The 15,986-nt window shown below is 42.8% G+C and overlaps 1 protein-coding gene and 1 long non-coding RNA gene across 6 annotated transcripts in view; one reads left to right on the top strand and one right to left on the bottom strand.

Moving 5' to 3' along the window:
* LOC110359598 (uncharacterized) overlaps window positions 1-15,986 on the bottom strand; it is a 167,621-nt gene that overhangs the window by 138,656 nt on the left and 12,979 nt on the right. Inside the window, exon 1 of one of the 3 annotated variants that reach the window (XR_010466114.1) lies at window positions 4,353-4,726. The exons of 1 other annotated variant lie outside the window; for it this stretch is intronic. This is a non-coding gene — a long non-coding RNA (uncharacterized LOC110359598). Of the gene's footprint in view, window positions 1-4,352; window positions 4,727-15,986 lie in introns of those variants that run through there. One more of the 3 variants, XR_010466115.1, reaches the window with a different exon arrangement.
* Window positions 4,933-15,986, top strand: part of GLRA1 (glycine receptor alpha 1) — a 37,653-nt gene continuing 26,599 nt past the window's right edge. For 2 of the 3 annotated variants that reach the window (XM_005503375.3, XM_065029750.1), the window contains exon 1: window positions 4,935-5,859. In XM_005503375.3, the coding sequence (XP_005503432.2) occupies window positions 5,804-5,859 (56 nt within the window). In that variant the 5' untranslated portion in view covers window positions 4,935-5,803. Of the gene's footprint in view, window positions 5,860-15,986 lie in introns of all 3 variants that reach the window. The other variant, XM_021289239.2, reaches the window with a different exon arrangement.

Raw genomic sequence — 15,986 nt, forward strand, 5'->3', positions numbered from 1 at the left:
GCACAGAAATCAGAGCTAGCATATTTTTGCAAAAAAATTTCCATTCTGTTTACAGCCCAGATTTTACACTTCCATTCCTTTTAATAAATACAGGTCACTGATGCTTAGCAGGAATTTGCAAAAGCTTTGCAACTTTCAACTATTCCAGGCACACAGCAGGTAAAGGCAGCAACAAAACTATACTGCAAACTTGTAACCTGTAGCACTTTAGTGACCTTGCATTAATTGAACTGTAGACAGAGAAGCTATCTGCCTTGAGAGTCATTAGAACCCATCATTATTTAAATATTTTGGTGAGGGAAGAGAATTCATATTCTGATATAAAAAAATCTTAAAGTTAAAGCAAAAAGAATTATGATATGGAGATTCAGTGTCCTTCTCCAACATAAGACTTTAGTAATACCCACTGTGCAAGAGAAAGGTCATTAATCATCTGTATCTTAGGAAAGTCAAGAGATTCCATTCATTCATCCCGGCAGCCATTTAGAGGAGGAGCCTCCATCAAGTGGTGTGATCAAGTAGAGCGTGTACAAGGTTGCATCAAAGAGGAGCGTTCCCTTCATTCAGATTTGGCAGAAGACAAGTCATCAAAGATGACTATGCCAAATTCCTTTTGCTGAATCCAATGATTAGTCCACATTGTCTAATTCCTTTCACCAGCTGGTGAATAATATCACACAAAATGTACAAATCAGAGCACACTGAACAACCTTTGCAGCTCCTCAGTGGATGAAATTTCGTGCAAGCCCTTTGCAAACAGTTGGCTGAGAGATGGCATGGAAGAGGGCTTGTACCTGTCATAGGGTTTGACTCAGCAAGCTGCAAAGAAATATATAGCCCAAGGCAATAACAAGCTACTTAGCAAGTATATTAAAATCCCTGTTCTGTCTTTCACCTGAGGCATGAAATACGGCACCTGAGGCAAGGTTTTTAGGTGAGGTAAGCATCTCAACTTGCACACAACCCAGCTGAGATTTTCAAATGGCACCTTTCACCTCCAGTAGAATTTTCAAAAATAGTTATCAGTAGATCTAGTGCAGAAGTGCCCATAGTAACCCAACCCTACATCAGCTCTCTGCCTGAAACAGAGGGGTAAAATCAAGATGTTTTTACGAAAGCCAAACAAGTAGCTCATATCAGTGAAGCTCCAGTAAATTCTGCAAATCCACAGGGGCAGAGTTTCAAACAATAAAATAAAATGCAGCTTGGTAATAAGTCTTTTGCCTAATGACCTCTCAAAATCACTGCTTACCACACTAGGGAATAACTGCTTTGGGTGGCAATGAAGCAGCCAGAGCTGCCATTCCTCATGAGTAAAATAACCTTAAAGTGTGTCTGCTAACTTGGACAATTCAAGAGAACACTGATACTGAAGCAAGAAACATGTTCTACCAGGGACAGGCCCCTACTGATACATTACATCTCAGCAGTGCTATGAAACCTGAAGGCATCTCCAATGGGTGAAAAGCCTTTTCTTGTTCTAATGCGATGTGAAAAGCTGCCCTGTTATCAGCACTTCCCGGTGCATTGGAAACTGAGATCGTTAACAAGAGCAGTTCCATACCTCCCTTCAGAGCCAAAAAGCTTAATTGAAGTGGATGGAGGATCAGACCCTTTTTATTCATTAAAAGAAGAGGGATCTTACATGGCTTCTTTTTTCTTTTAGATATCTGACATGCAAATATTTCCATTGCCAAGAGCCAAAAAAACCCCAAAACAAAACAAAACAAACAAAAAAAAAAAAAAAAAAAAAACCAAACACACAGCAAAAAACCCACAAAACACAACACCCCACACCAAACAAACAAACAAAACCACCAACAGTGACAAAACCCACCACAACACACCAGAAAAAAAAACCCCACACAACAATGTAGCTGGTTTCTTTCACAAGTACCTGCACAGCCTGTAAGGAAGGAAGAGGATATGGAGGCCTCAGCAGTTCTGTACAAGACACTTCTACTTGACTACTAGACACATTTATGAGAAGATAAATGTTGTATATAGTAACAACACCTTGTGTGTGTGGGTGGATGTGCATGGCTGTAAAAACCTTCCCCAGCTCAAAGTATCAAGGTAAGTTTTGCTCCAGCTTAAAAGAAGAGAAAGAAAAAAAAAAAGTAGTTGATAGACACTTTTCTGGCCCCTAGTTCCTGGTTACACAGAATTCAGTCCAATCCATTGGATGTTGCACCAGTGATGTTTCACTGCTGGCCACAACTTTTAAAAGATTGACCTGCTCCTAAAAGTTTATATGTAAATACCAACCTCTTAAATGAGATGACATTTTATCCTACTCCAGCAGTTACCCTGCAATAACAATCTTTGTGGTATCTTACGTTGAACAAAATTAATCACTCGCAGCCCAGAATGAAGATAACACAGAAGCCTCCCAGACAATTCCACCTACAGTGAGCTTTATAAGACTCGTCACTTTGAAACAAACTGATAAATACAAGGTGAAAACACAAGTAGCTCCAATTAAGACCCTCATTTGGCATCACTGTAAATTATCTTCAACTCTGTCATTTGTACAAGTGCCAAAGAAAGACAAATGTCTTTTGAAACCATTTAGATTCTGCTTGAAAAAATAAGAAACCTGGCAAGTAAACAGTCTGAAAAAAAAAATCTCAACACACTACAGCAAAACTAAGCAGAGAGCTAAACTGAACTGAAGAGCAAGGCAGGACAGATCCAGGGAGAGGAGTTCTGCCAACCAGCACCTGATGATTTGGGTTACTTATAGTAACAGTGATAAAATTGACTTCCAGCCATTATTAGATCTCCAGTTCATCTGCCCTTAGTTTCTCAGAGAGCAAGAAGCAGCTGAAAATCAGGCACTATACTGAACCAATCTGGGTAACTTCACCATGGATATCCCTATGGACAGGTTTCAATAGGAGTTGGTTGGCTGTTGGTTGGTTTGACATTGCTCCCTGATCTAAGTCATCTTGATTCCTAGACCTGCTCCAAACATCTGTTGCAACCTATTTTTGCCTCTGTTTCCCCAAATAATAAAGCAAGTACCACCCCTATTTCTCTCCAGTAAGAAGAAATGTTTGAATCTCAGCAGAACCATCGTCAGGCCCACACAAATCACTCAGTCACCATCATCACCAGGATAGATGACAGCAAAGCAGATCAGATCTTTCCCTGGAAAAGGCAGTTTTGGGGCTCTTTGACAAGAACAGTTGTGAGGCTTCTTTGTGTTTATACACACAGATTCATCTGTTCTTGATCTCATGCACAGCCACCCTACTCTCCAGACCCAAGGTAGTGCAATGAGAGAAAGTGAGGACAAAAGGAAACAAGTCCAGACACCTTCGGTATCAAGAATATTAAACTTACAACCAAGGAAGAAAACATATTAGACAGTCAAATCTCTTAAAACACCCATTTCTAAGGGAACCAGAAGGCTGACTTGCCTCTAGATTTAACCCACAGATGCCAAGAAATGATTCTGCTGCCTGCTCTTTGTTGTGCTTCCCAGTAAAAATGCAGGGAAATACCATTTCTCTGTCACTGTGTGGGTCCTGCTAACATTGCCAGTTTGGAGTTCCTCCTCTGGTCTGTCAGCACACTGGGGGTTAGAAAAACACAGTAACAGCTGCTTATCCATGTGGGGATAAATTCCAGGAGAGCAAGTATAGTGAGGTGCCAACAAGGAGCAGACAGGAAAGACTACAAGGAATTGCACCCCCAGGAACATCTGTGAGTTGAAATCAGAGCCTGTTATTAATCTAGGTAGATGTTGAAACCCAGTAGCTGGAGTAAATCAGATTAAACTCCTTCTGTATCAATGTCTAGAAACCAAACAGGTCTTTCCTCCCTTTTCTTTTGAATGATAACCCAAAAGACATTTCTGTCTGATTAAATAAGCAAACATCCTACTTCAAAATAAATAAAAACAGATCAAAACATCAGGTGAGTTTTAGTATAGCAATAAGATCCTTTGAGATACAACCCAAAGTGAAAAGAAAAACTTAGTTATTACCTAGCCTGGGGAGCTACAGTAGTGGTGGAACAAGCAGTCCATTTCACCTCCACAGCTAAAAAGGGGTTAAAAGTGACTGTTTCTTTGCCATAGTGATTTTTGAAAAGCACATGACAAGTAAACAAAACAGAACTTAGAGAAGAAAAATTCTGTTACACTGGGACAAGAGAGAAGAAAGAAATCCTATATGATTGAGGAGACCTAAATTTTAAATTCAGTTCTCAGAAGATGATGAGAAGCAGAGCGACACGCTGACAAAGTGACTAAGAATCCCATTCCTCCCCAGCCAACACACTCAGCACCCTGTGAGCACAGCTGAGCGCAGAATGTTGGAGCTGCGATAAGAAATGCTTCTTACCTGCCCTGGCCTTGATGGCTCTGGTGTTTGCCAACCTCTTTGCAAAACCAAATGCAAAATGAGGGAAAAAAAAAAAGTGAAAAGGTAAAAACAAACAAAAAAAGGCAACACAGAGACGTTCCTTAAAAGCCAACAGCAACACAGACCAAATGCTAGCCAAGCAGGTCCTCCACGAGATGGAGACTTAAGGCATGTTACGCTTGCCCTGTCAAGGGAGACGATTTCACAGACTTCTTAAAAAGACAGCAAATCGGGTTAAAAAAATTGAAATAAACCAAAACGTATCAGCGCTTCAAAGGTTAACAGCTTCTGCGGAACAACATGCCTTTATCCAACCACGTTCCTGAGTATTTTTTTTAGCCCCAAGACCAATGAGCACAGCTAAGAGGAGGGCCTTGGGATGGTGGAGAGGCTGAGTTACCCCCTCCCCTCTGCCTTCCCTCGTCTCCACCTCCCCCCTCCTTTTTTTTTTTCTTTTTTTCTTCTTTTTTTTTTTTTTTTTTTTTTTTTTTTTTTTTTTTTTTTTTTTTTTTTTAGTTTAGTAAATTAATGCAGCAAGAAACTCCCAAGATCTGGCGAGTCCTAGCAGGGGGGAGAGGGCAGAGGGGAAATGAGATGCATTAGGAGGACACTGAGCCACTTTCTTTCTGAGCACAATGGGAGTGCTTCCCAAGAAACTTCCCTTTCACTTCCCTCTGCTCCAGCCCTGAGCAATGGGACACCTTCCCTACAGCAGCAATAACTTATTCGGGAGGAAAACAGCCCAGGAAGCAGGAATCAACAGCAGCCGAACGGCGGGCAGGAAAGCGAGACAACCGGGACTGCAGCACGGCTCCACACAGACAAATTCCTGTGGATGTAATTAGGAAGACACCCGGCTAGCGACGGAGATTAAAGCCCCGGGTTATTGTTGAGGGTCGACCCCCCCGCCCCCATCCTACCCTCACCACCCTGATGGCAAACCTACACCCCCTGCGTCTTCCCCTCTTGCCAGCCTGATGTCCGGAGCCAGATCCCGCTGAAGGGAGATTTCGGTGCGGGAAAGCCTACTCCTCCGGCCCCGAGCACCACTGCAGTGGCGGTGGCGGGGGCACTGGCGGAGAGGCGGGACGAGCCCAGGCAGCGCCGGTGCGGAGCGGAGCCGCCGGCCGCTGGGCAGGCGCCCGCGGAGCGCCGCGCTCCGCCGCTGTCCAGGGTGCTGATCGGGAGGGGCGCCCGGTAGCGCTGTCCAGGGTGCTGACCCAAGCCGCCCGCCCTGTTACTGCCCGGGGTACCCGACTGGAGCCCCCCCGGCCTTCCCCCTGGCAAGGCTGCCTGCCGAGCGGTGCTCGCTCTCCACACCCATTCTTCCTAAGTGCCGGGTTACTTTATTGGCCAACCCCACCGGCCCACCCTCACGGAGTACAAAAAAAAGAGAAAAAAAGACTGCACTAACAGCGAGAACTGGAAAAATGTGCAACGTCAACGCGCTTGGAGTCTACGTGTGGGAGACGATCGTTTTCTTCAGGTAAGGCTCGGCTTTACGGGAGGAGTGTGTGCACAGCAGGAGCTGCTGGGCTGCCCTGCCGTGCCCACCCCAAGCTCAGGGCACAGCCTGTAGGTACAGCCTCAGACTTAGAAGTGTTCTGACTTTTTCGAGCTGCCTTTTCACCTCCCCTCGGTTCCCCGAGAGCGGCTATGGCACAGTCCCGGGCTCGGGACTTTCCGCGGCTTTGGGAGTTACTCCGTTTAATTAGCACCGCAATCTCGCTAACCGCAGTGCTGAAAACATCGACCCCGGCTGGTTGCAAAGTGACAACTAGTGGCGGCTGGGAATGCTGCACTTGAATTTGCCCGGGTAAATATTCCCAACTCGCCCCCTCCCCATCCTCAGATTGCAGGTTAAGGTGAGTTCCGTGGGATGCTCTCACTGCTTTAGCTCTGTTATCTGGAGAAATCGAGAGAGTCCCTTTCAAGGAGTGCTCATCCTGCCTCCACAGCTTTCTATGTCTACAATCACTCAAAGCAAAGAATCGCCTTCCTTCCCAACTGTGTTTTTCTTTCATGGTGTTTCCAAGACCCTTCCCTTGTAGAATCTATATTAAAGTCAAAGCAGGTGTGGGGAGCTTTTTGCTATCGTATCCCTTATCAACTAGGTGTATTTTGACTCCAGTTTAGATGTGTTCAGTTTCTCATTAAGGCTAAGATAGGAGAACAAACGGTTTTAGTCTTAAAGAATTGTTTCTAGTCCATATCCCCTTGCAGTGTTTTTATTAAATGGACAAAAATAAATACTAGAGGGTAGAAGCTCTTCTGTATTTGCATGAATAACACAGCCTCCTGTAACAAGTGACAGATGACATATACATGCAATTGGAAAAAAAAACAAACCGTTCTTGCACTACCCAAACTTACTCAGTCTTAGACTTCATTTCAGTTGCATGGCTCTTACTTCTGCATTTGTGTTTTTCAGAGTCTCATCTTATAATTTAACATGAAAAAAACAGACATTATTTACATATACATCACTGATGTAATACTTATTATTTTATGAATCACAGCAGACCCGCTGATACTGGCTAGTCTTTTCTAGCTAGCAGCCTCTTTCCTTTTGAACACTAAAACCTTTCCAGGCATAAAAATATGGATATTCTCACTTTTCCTGTAATTCCACAGAAAAATCAAAGACAGTAAAATTGTAATATGAACTCAAAGCATTTAATGTTTATCTGTTAGGCAAATCAAGAAAGAATGTCTAGAAATAACTAAAAACATCAATATCTGAAAAGCAACGCACAACAGCCAGTACTTCAGAACCATCCTTTCTCATCTTAGTCACAAGTGTGAAGCAGAACTGCATAATATAGTGGGGTGGACTAAAAGGAAGCATATCTATGTGCAATGAACTCTTTAGTTAAACTGTGTTAAACTTAACAACAACAAGAAAACAAACACCACACCACCAAAACCATACACAAAGGCTCTGGAATGTTGTCCATAAATTACCTAGAAGGCAAAAGGAAAACAAAACAGCCACACAAACAAAAAGAATTCCTTTCCATGCTTGAGATTCCTATGGCCCTCTCATTAGAGCACCTAACAGATTCTACACTGAACTGTCTGAACAAGTGAAATTGATACATACTTGTCTTGCTAATCCTGTTCTATGATGCACACTTATGTATCATAAGTGTGCACATGAATCACACAGCACATGTGAGCACTTACAGATTCTCAGCACATCAATGAAAGTCCTGGGCATTCAGAATCTTGATAAACCAGTCCCTTCAGGTTCTAATCTAAATGTTTGCACTGTTATAAATTATATAGATAGGAATATACCTACAGGTACTATATATGAGTGTGTCATATAGTATTTAAAAAAAAAAAACTATTTGTGGAAATTTCAGTCTTCCTGAAATTAAGAAAATTTGAAAATGCTTTAATTCAATTACAAGAAGACGTTGAAACCAAATTGTTTTGTGTACCACAATAATTTCCAAAACAAGGAAAAAAACCTCAGCAATTCCTGCTCAGAACTGACTCTGAGCAATGTTTATTTTCTTCTGCTTTGTGCTATGTGTTCAATTTATTACAGGCCAAAAGTCTACCAGCCTTTCTAGTCCAGGAATAGCTTTGCTATTTTAGTTTCAGTAAGTGAAATTTATTCATTAACAGTCATTCATAAATTTAGTGTGCCAACTACTCCAGCACTCAGTCATACATAATGTTTTAAAAGCCTACAAGCTGATAATCCAATAATCCATAAGAGGAGTATGCATTGCTTTAAATTACAGGGTGTACCACACTTCTCCATCAGCCTGTCAAAAATATTCTGGAAACAGAATCCACTATATGTGGGCAAAACCACCACAAAAATAAAGAAAAATCCAAAGTCCCAAAGGAAATAAGCAGCCAATATAGGAAATAAGACTAGATCTGTTGCTTAACAAAAACGTCTTTCACCAGCCTTTTGAAAAACAAGATCCCATGGGAAAGAGTAACAGCTGGTGTGTGAATGCAAACATTATGGTATTGCCAATATGATATTTGCTTCTGTTACAGTTGGGGTGTTTTAGAAGGAATTTATGGTAAATGGCTTATTCTGACATGCCTGCCTTTATGGAAGAGCATTTCCCATTTTACTACCTGCCTTCTCGGACTGCAGTCACTTAGCTGTGACTAAGACATTTACTGAGAACCTGGGATGAGGCAGGGATGGAAATGGAGCTGGGGGACGAAGAGGGTCTTCTGACAGACAAGCTGCTTGACCAAGCTTTCCTTACACATATGTCCGCAAGGCAAAATTCTATTTCTTGAAAGTAAAAATAGACTGGTAGTATTCACACAGGGACTTCCAGATGTCCTGCTTATTTCTGTGGAGACACAGACAAACATTCTCCCAAAGCCTAACTACATACACTGTCTGCTCATACGCTGATTCAGTCGTGAATTCCTTCATGCAGAACAAAGAGCTACCTCTACCCTGTGCTGATCTTTCCTGGTCTTTCTGTTGTACTACAGCATTTTAATAGATGTAGTGGTCCAGCAAAAAACACTGCATAAACCTGGGGTAGGAATGTACCTTGTACAAGTTAAGAGATAAAAGCCTAGAACTGTTGCCTTACTCAACTGGACTCTGTCCTGTGCAGCTTTGAAATTGTATGGGCCTGATTCTTATCCTAATTGCACTTCTGTATATCAGGAACCAGCAGCATTACTGTCAAGGTCAGAACTGGCCCCTTCTGAACAGCAAACTGTCAGGTAACAGGAGCGACTCAAGGCTCCTGCTCCAAGTGATTCACAGGCTAAAAGTTGCTGCCAGGTTCAAACCCTACCGGCTTGCTCTAACCGGCATTTTTGGATTCCCTCCCTTCAGCAACAGAGCTCTTTTAAAACAATCAGAAGATGCCATTGTGAATATGAGGTGTCTTAACTTTGTGGAAATAAAGACTTTTTCCAAAAACAAACTTGACAAGTAGGTGATTGGAGAGCTGCTGATTTCAGCCCCTTGAAAATACAACAGAAGAAAAGGCAGAGAAAGGAAAATAAGAATAGCATACATGTTATCTCCAAACCTTCTGCAATAGCTCTGCAGTGCTAGATAGCATTACAGAGGTAGCTGTGAATGAAGCACTAGGCAGAGACTTCCAGAGCCACAAGTTAAGCAACATAGCAGATATTCTTAGTAGTTAGAGTATTTTCCTCCCACTAACTAAAATCTACTAGAAGCTGTGCCTTATGACCTGTTGTGCCTCTGCCAACTCTGTCGGCTTCTCCAGGAAATAGAAATGATTTAGCAAAGACTTGGACTACATGCCTCTAAGCAGCAAAGGGGCCCCTGACTATTTTAAGTGTCTCAGATTTAATAGCTCAGACAAAAGGCTGAAATGTTCATTCTGCTACTGACCAAGTGATTCAAATCAAGAAGCACTTGTAAGCAACAGCAAACTGCAGTTCCCCTGTTCTTGAGCTAACACTTTCCTTGTTGGCTTGTGACATTCATCTCACCAAATCCTCATGAGCTGACCCGGATAAAAAAGGATGCCAGCATCAGAATTAATATGTTAATCAACATCCAGAATTAAATTACTTTATTATCCCAGCACTGACCAGTGATCATGTCTGTGATAGAAAGCCAGCAGAGAAGCCTGTTCTCATTTCATCCTAACATGCAGGTTAAACGAGCTCTCCAGATTTCAGTACTGGGAATGAGATGTCAGACAACCTAATGAATACAACTGCTATTTAGGTAGTGATGAAAGACAATTATTTAAAAAAAAAATAAACTATGCTTTAAAATCACAACACCCAAATCAAAACCACAACATTTAAATATGTCAAATCATCTAAAACTATTCACCGAGTTTCACTTGCTCATTTTCTATAATGTAGAGCTTTTCTAAGAATCCCAAGGTGATCAGTATTTGGACAACAGATAGTCTGATGATACATTTTGACTTCTGTTTTATTTGCTTGTATCAGCTCTCACTGTTGTGGCACATTAAATCAGGGTTCACTATTTCCAGTAAATTACCCTTCTGATCTGCTATCGTTACCTTGCATACTTTCTGTTGACCTTTGTCTGTCAGCAAGAGCACCTTGTTTTCTATTCTTATGAAGTATAGTTACACCCCTGCTGCTCCAGAGCAAGGCAACAGAAGGACCGTTAGCAGCCATGCCCAGACAACTCGACATCAGGCTGTCTGGTTCCTGTGTTCTAGACCTACTTGCACAGTCCAGAAAAGACCAACTTTTGCACTGCAGTCAGCATAACAAAATATTGCTAATTCAGTAGGCCAGTTCCCCTTAAAGAAGCCAGTAAGTTAAAAAAAAAATAACGCCTCTTCTTTATTTGTGTCACCCTTCCCCCACGTTATCCAAACAATTCACATTTGTGTTTACAAAGCCAGAGACTGTTTCTCTCCAGGGGAAACAGTTTACATTGACATTTCTTAGCTAAGGTGATTGGCTAGTGGAAAACAATGTAGTCCCTTTAACCTTTGGGCAAACTGCTGATATGGTCCTGGAGGCATGCATTGATCACACTGGTGCTGTAGATCAGAAACACACCTCCAAGCTGCTCCTAAATCTCTACTGATACTTCAGGAGACTGAGGCACAGAAACTAAAAACACAGAAATACAGCTTTTGTACTCTCAGTAAGGCCAAAGCAAAGAGAGGGCCTGCAGAGAATGGAAATAGATGGAGACAGATGCACCCATCATTTACACACGCCGAGCACTCCCCATTATGCAGGCAATTATTTCATCCGTATAATGCACCATGGTAAGCTGCTGATTTGGGGACTGCACCACATCTGGCTGGTACATAGACACAGTTGGCATCCTGTAAATACATCTCTGCTGGATCTAAGTGCCAGCTGAGAAAAGAAAGAGAAATCTTAATTTACCAAACCCTATGAAATTTGGATTTTGAGAGGGAGGGGGAAACAAAGGAACACACTTTTGCACCTGCTTTCCTTTTGATTTCCCTCCATCCTTCCACTGTGGCTCACAGACCATTAGGGAAACAAACAAACAAACACAAAGACAAAAAACCCAAATGCCTTAACAGACATCCAGGGAACACTCTTGTTTGTATCAGTGCCACAGTTCAGGGTGGGTGAAGGGGGGAAAAAAACTACCAAGAGGTTGCCAAGACAAGGAGTGTCGCATGCACAGAACAGCAGGGCTTGCAGTACAATCAATCATCGCACACGCTGCCTTCAGACGAAAGCGGCTGCTGGCAGCTCCCCCCACTCACTTGCCCTGCGAGCGATGCCTGTCCCTACGAACACTCACCCAGGTTGGGGATCCTGCCCCCCAGCCCCAGCAGGGCTGGACCAAACTCACAAATCCATAAATAGCAACAGAACCGGGATTGACGGTGGATGAGGCCACTGTTGTATGCATTTGGTTCAGCAGTAAAATGCAGCTGAGCCAGGAATAATGCAGAAAGTCAAAATTAATCACTTCTCACCTTTACCCAATTTCCTTTGAATTCTTTTTCTTCTTTTATTTTAGATGATGCAAGTAAAAAGGTGCTGTGTACAAAGCCCCAAGCTCAGGTCCCTCCTCCTCTCTCTTAAGGTATAAAACCTAAAAGCATGTGAGGGTCAGTTGTTATCAGTACCCCTTAAAAAAAATCCTGGGTTCCAAATGCCTTTGTTGGTTCAATAGCGCCCACATGAAAAGGGACAAGTCCCCTACTACAGCAGGATCTGTGCACCACATGTATTACCGCAGTTGGGAGTAGGGAGGTAAGGTGATCTGAATTCCTGGGTGAGGCAGCTTTTTCTTATCTTGTAAGAACTGCAAAGACAGGCTGTGGACAAAAAAAAAGTGACTTTTGGGGGTTATCTTTACAATTGTGTCTCTTTGTTTGCTCCCAGTGCTTTTACCCTCTGGAAGCAGTGCTGAGCAGGGCAATAGGTCCTGGCATATACACACACACTGACCTTTTTCCTGCACCAGAGCCCACAATATCCAATTTACAAACTAAAACGTGTTCCACCTCTCCTTCCACCCCATGTGCCTGAGAATCATGAGCATCCTCCAGCTTCCAGCCCCATCCATCACATCCTGACACAGAGCTATGGGCTTAGAAATTGTCTCCCAGCAGTGTGGCTGACAAAGTACAAGCCTCATCAAACACAACCTGCTCTCCTGCACCAACGTGGGCCCTGCAGTGCTGCCAGGGTTGAAAAGCTTCTCTTTTATTTGTCAGGGAGCTGAAGAGACTGAATTCAGTGGGGCATCTGGGGTGGGGAGGAGAAGACCCCTCCTGGGCAGGGGAACCAGAGCTTAGCCATTCATTTCACAAGTTACATTTCATTATGGTTCATGAATAAACTGATAAATTACACCAGGAATCACAGACAGCATAGAGGGAACATTCATCTCCAGCAGGGTATTTGCATTGCAATAACAACTAATCCTATCAGAAAACATCAAAATGAGCTCTCTTATCACACAACTCCTTTTACACAATACAAAACACACACAGCCCCAGTTTTACTGTGGGTAGGACCCACAATTTTATAGGTAGGTAATACATGTTAGCTCAGGAGGCCTTTTCAAAAGATTTGTAGCAAGAAGTTCCAGAAGATAAAAATCCACCATCACTCTGCACTGCATGTTATCTCTCTTTTAAAAGAATTCTATTCATATCACCGCTGATTTATCAAAAAAAGAAAAAAGCAGTTACAATATTCTTATCCAATCTTAACAAGCAGCATAAATACTTAAACTAAAACTAATTTTTAAAAAGCTGCCGTAGCAAGCTATTTGAACTGATGAAAACACGACTGATAGCACGACTGCAGAGCTATAGATAGAAGAGCATCCACAATTTCTCATAATTCTCTGACATTTGTCTGGTCTGTGATCTAAAACCTTCTGATGTCAATTGAGGTTCCCACATCTCTCCATCCAAAGACTAAATCAAGAGCACATCAGTGAAGAGAATATTGTTACCTAGAATATAAGCCCTGTCTCATAAAGATGTTTTCCCCCTTATTTAGTTCATTCAAGAAGGTGGTTTATGCATAACTTTAAATATCTGACTAGTCCCCCAACTTTAAAGGGAATATTCAGTATGTATGATGCTAGACACATGCTTTTGTCTTTGCAGGACTTTTTTTCCCTTTGTTTTTCCATGAAAAATGCAATTATGAATTTTTTAAAAACCCTTCAGTATATGCACATGTAAGCATCAATGCTAGTCTGTGCTGGATTCATTTCACAAGTAATTAAAAGCTGAGCATTGACTAATGATTTGTGCGAGTTGCATTTTCAAACCTGTCGTAGTGGCTTAAGATCACACATCTCCAGAAAGTCACTGCTTGTGCTCCAAGAGCTGTAGATGCCTCTGGAAGAGGGATTCGTTTAAAATGTCATTAGAGAGAATGCCCGTGGCTCAAAACATAATTTAACACACGCTTTTTTTAAAATACGCAATAAGCAAGAGTGACCATGCAACATATGAGAGTTTGAATGCCATCCTTGTAAGAGCAGGGATCTTCCATACAACTGAGCACTATTCCTATGTGATTTGTTGGTCTTGCTGTGTTCTTCCCATCCCAACTATACAGAACATGCATATTTCTACCTCCTGTCACTGATCATCTGGTCATTTATTATATTCTTATTGCTCTGCCCAGGGAGCATCAGCAATTATTCTGAGTATTGGTGTTTTTCCATAGAGTTAATCAGTGTAATTGGGATGTTTTATACTTTTAGGCAGAGTGTTTTGCCATATAGGGTAGGATATATGAGCTGCAAGAACGTAGCAGTGGAGCACAGAGACATTGCAATGCTGCAGTCTGAAAAAGAGATTTTTCTCCAAAAAAGTTGTTGCGTCTTTCTCTGGGTGGGAGAGATCACAGAGGGTTAATTCCCTGAGGCCCATGGAAAAGTGCCTCCCAGTTCCTCTCCTCCTGTACAGCCATGGGGACCAGTGATAACACGTGTTGTACAGGACCTCTGAGAGCGTTTTGGGATCCTCTGGATTAAAACTTTAACTGATTACAACCTGCAACTACTGCAATGCAGTTACTTCTGGTGCAAAAGCTAGAATTGGTTTAAACAGCTCACAGCAACAGAGCACAACCACCCAGGACAGAGACAGCAATGTTCTACAAGCCTACTTCGTCTTTCCTGTCCCCCTCCTCCCATCATTAATTGGGATAAATAATAGCAAATTGCCCAGTTCTTTCTCAGGGTGAAATCTCTTTCAAGAGGTTCTTGAATTCTGTATTTCACCAGTCTTGCTGTACACAATTATTTTTCTATCCTGTCCCAACATCTGGTCTGCTTCATGCTTCAGTCGCTTAAGCTCTCAGCTGAAGTAAGAAACCAACTAGGTCCAAATTTCCCCTGCACCTCCAAGAACTGGCTTTGCAAATTCACCCCGTAGCATGCTGCACATCTGCACTGCATGGACTGCAATCACCAGCAGCTGAGCATGACCACAGGGATTGCAACCAGCACACCTGTAACACTCTGAGCTCCTTCTACTCTGCACCATGTCAGGCCAAAAACATAGTATCAGGGCTCTCTTCTCCCCATAAACCTCCACTCTTCTTTTATCCTATCCATCTCTACTGCTGCAGGCCAGAAATTCAGACAACATGACAGAAAAAAGCACGTGGACAATGAGTTTCATCCTTTTTAATTGAATTGCATATCAATATTGATTGTGCTATTCATTTAGATAGTAAATCTAATCATTTTTTTAAAAGTCTGCTTGCAGTCTCTGCCAAGCCTTCCCAGGCCAGCATCTGACAGCATTTCCCGCAAGATAACATGCTGATGCGCAGTCAGAAATAAGAGTCTGGGTACAGAGTTCAGGGCTGTCCCTTTCCACCAGGAAAATGTCTCATCAGTCTGTCCTCTCTCGGGCTGCTGAGGACAAGATGGAGATGGGCAATCCCAGCATCAGCAGAGACTGAGTCCAGGCTGAGCTCTGCTGAGCTCCCGCCTCTGCTCAGGGGCTTCTGTGCCCAAGAGGCATCTCAGGAACCAGGGAGGTGGTTCAGGAAACCCAGACGAGCAGAGCAGGGGGAAAGTCACCATGGATGACATGATGCATTTCTGCATCCAACCATCTGACATTCTCTTTGTGACTGTGGTGGCAATTGCTGGTGGCAATAAAACCAAGCTAGTGAATTCTCTTGTGTCCGTAAGACCCCACACTGCTCTAGGAAGGCCCGGGTTTGAAGGGAATGGTGGAAACAGTTACAATGGTCACCTCAGCTTGCCTCAAAGACCTGACAGATATTCCTCTCTCCTGGTATACCTGCTTATGAAAACATCACATTTGCGTTACAAATGTGTGAGCCAGCTCACCTGAACACCACTCCAAACATATCCCTGCCAAGCTTTGTGGCTTATGCTGTGTTTCAAAAATAAAAACAAACAAACCACTTCAGAAACCTTTGCTAGGCAGAACTGAACCAGAGTGAGCGATCAGGTATCTTCTGTTTCCCCAGCCTGCAGAGCGCCCAACCAGAGTAATAAACCCAGTGCTGTTCTCTTGAGCCACTGACGTTGCACCAATTTACCTTCCCAGGGATCTGAGCCTTCCACACTTTGCAGAGATATATTTCCTCTGCAAACACTTGTTTTGCAACAGTTTGTGTTTCTGCTGCCAG

Source organism: Columba livia, chromosome 14 (genome assembly GCF_036013475.1).
Source record: "Columba livia isolate bColLiv1 breed racing homer chromosome 14, bColLiv1.pat.W.v2, whole genome shotgun sequence".
Lineage (NCBI taxonomy): Eukaryota > Metazoa > Chordata > Aves > Columbiformes > Columbidae > Columba > Columba livia.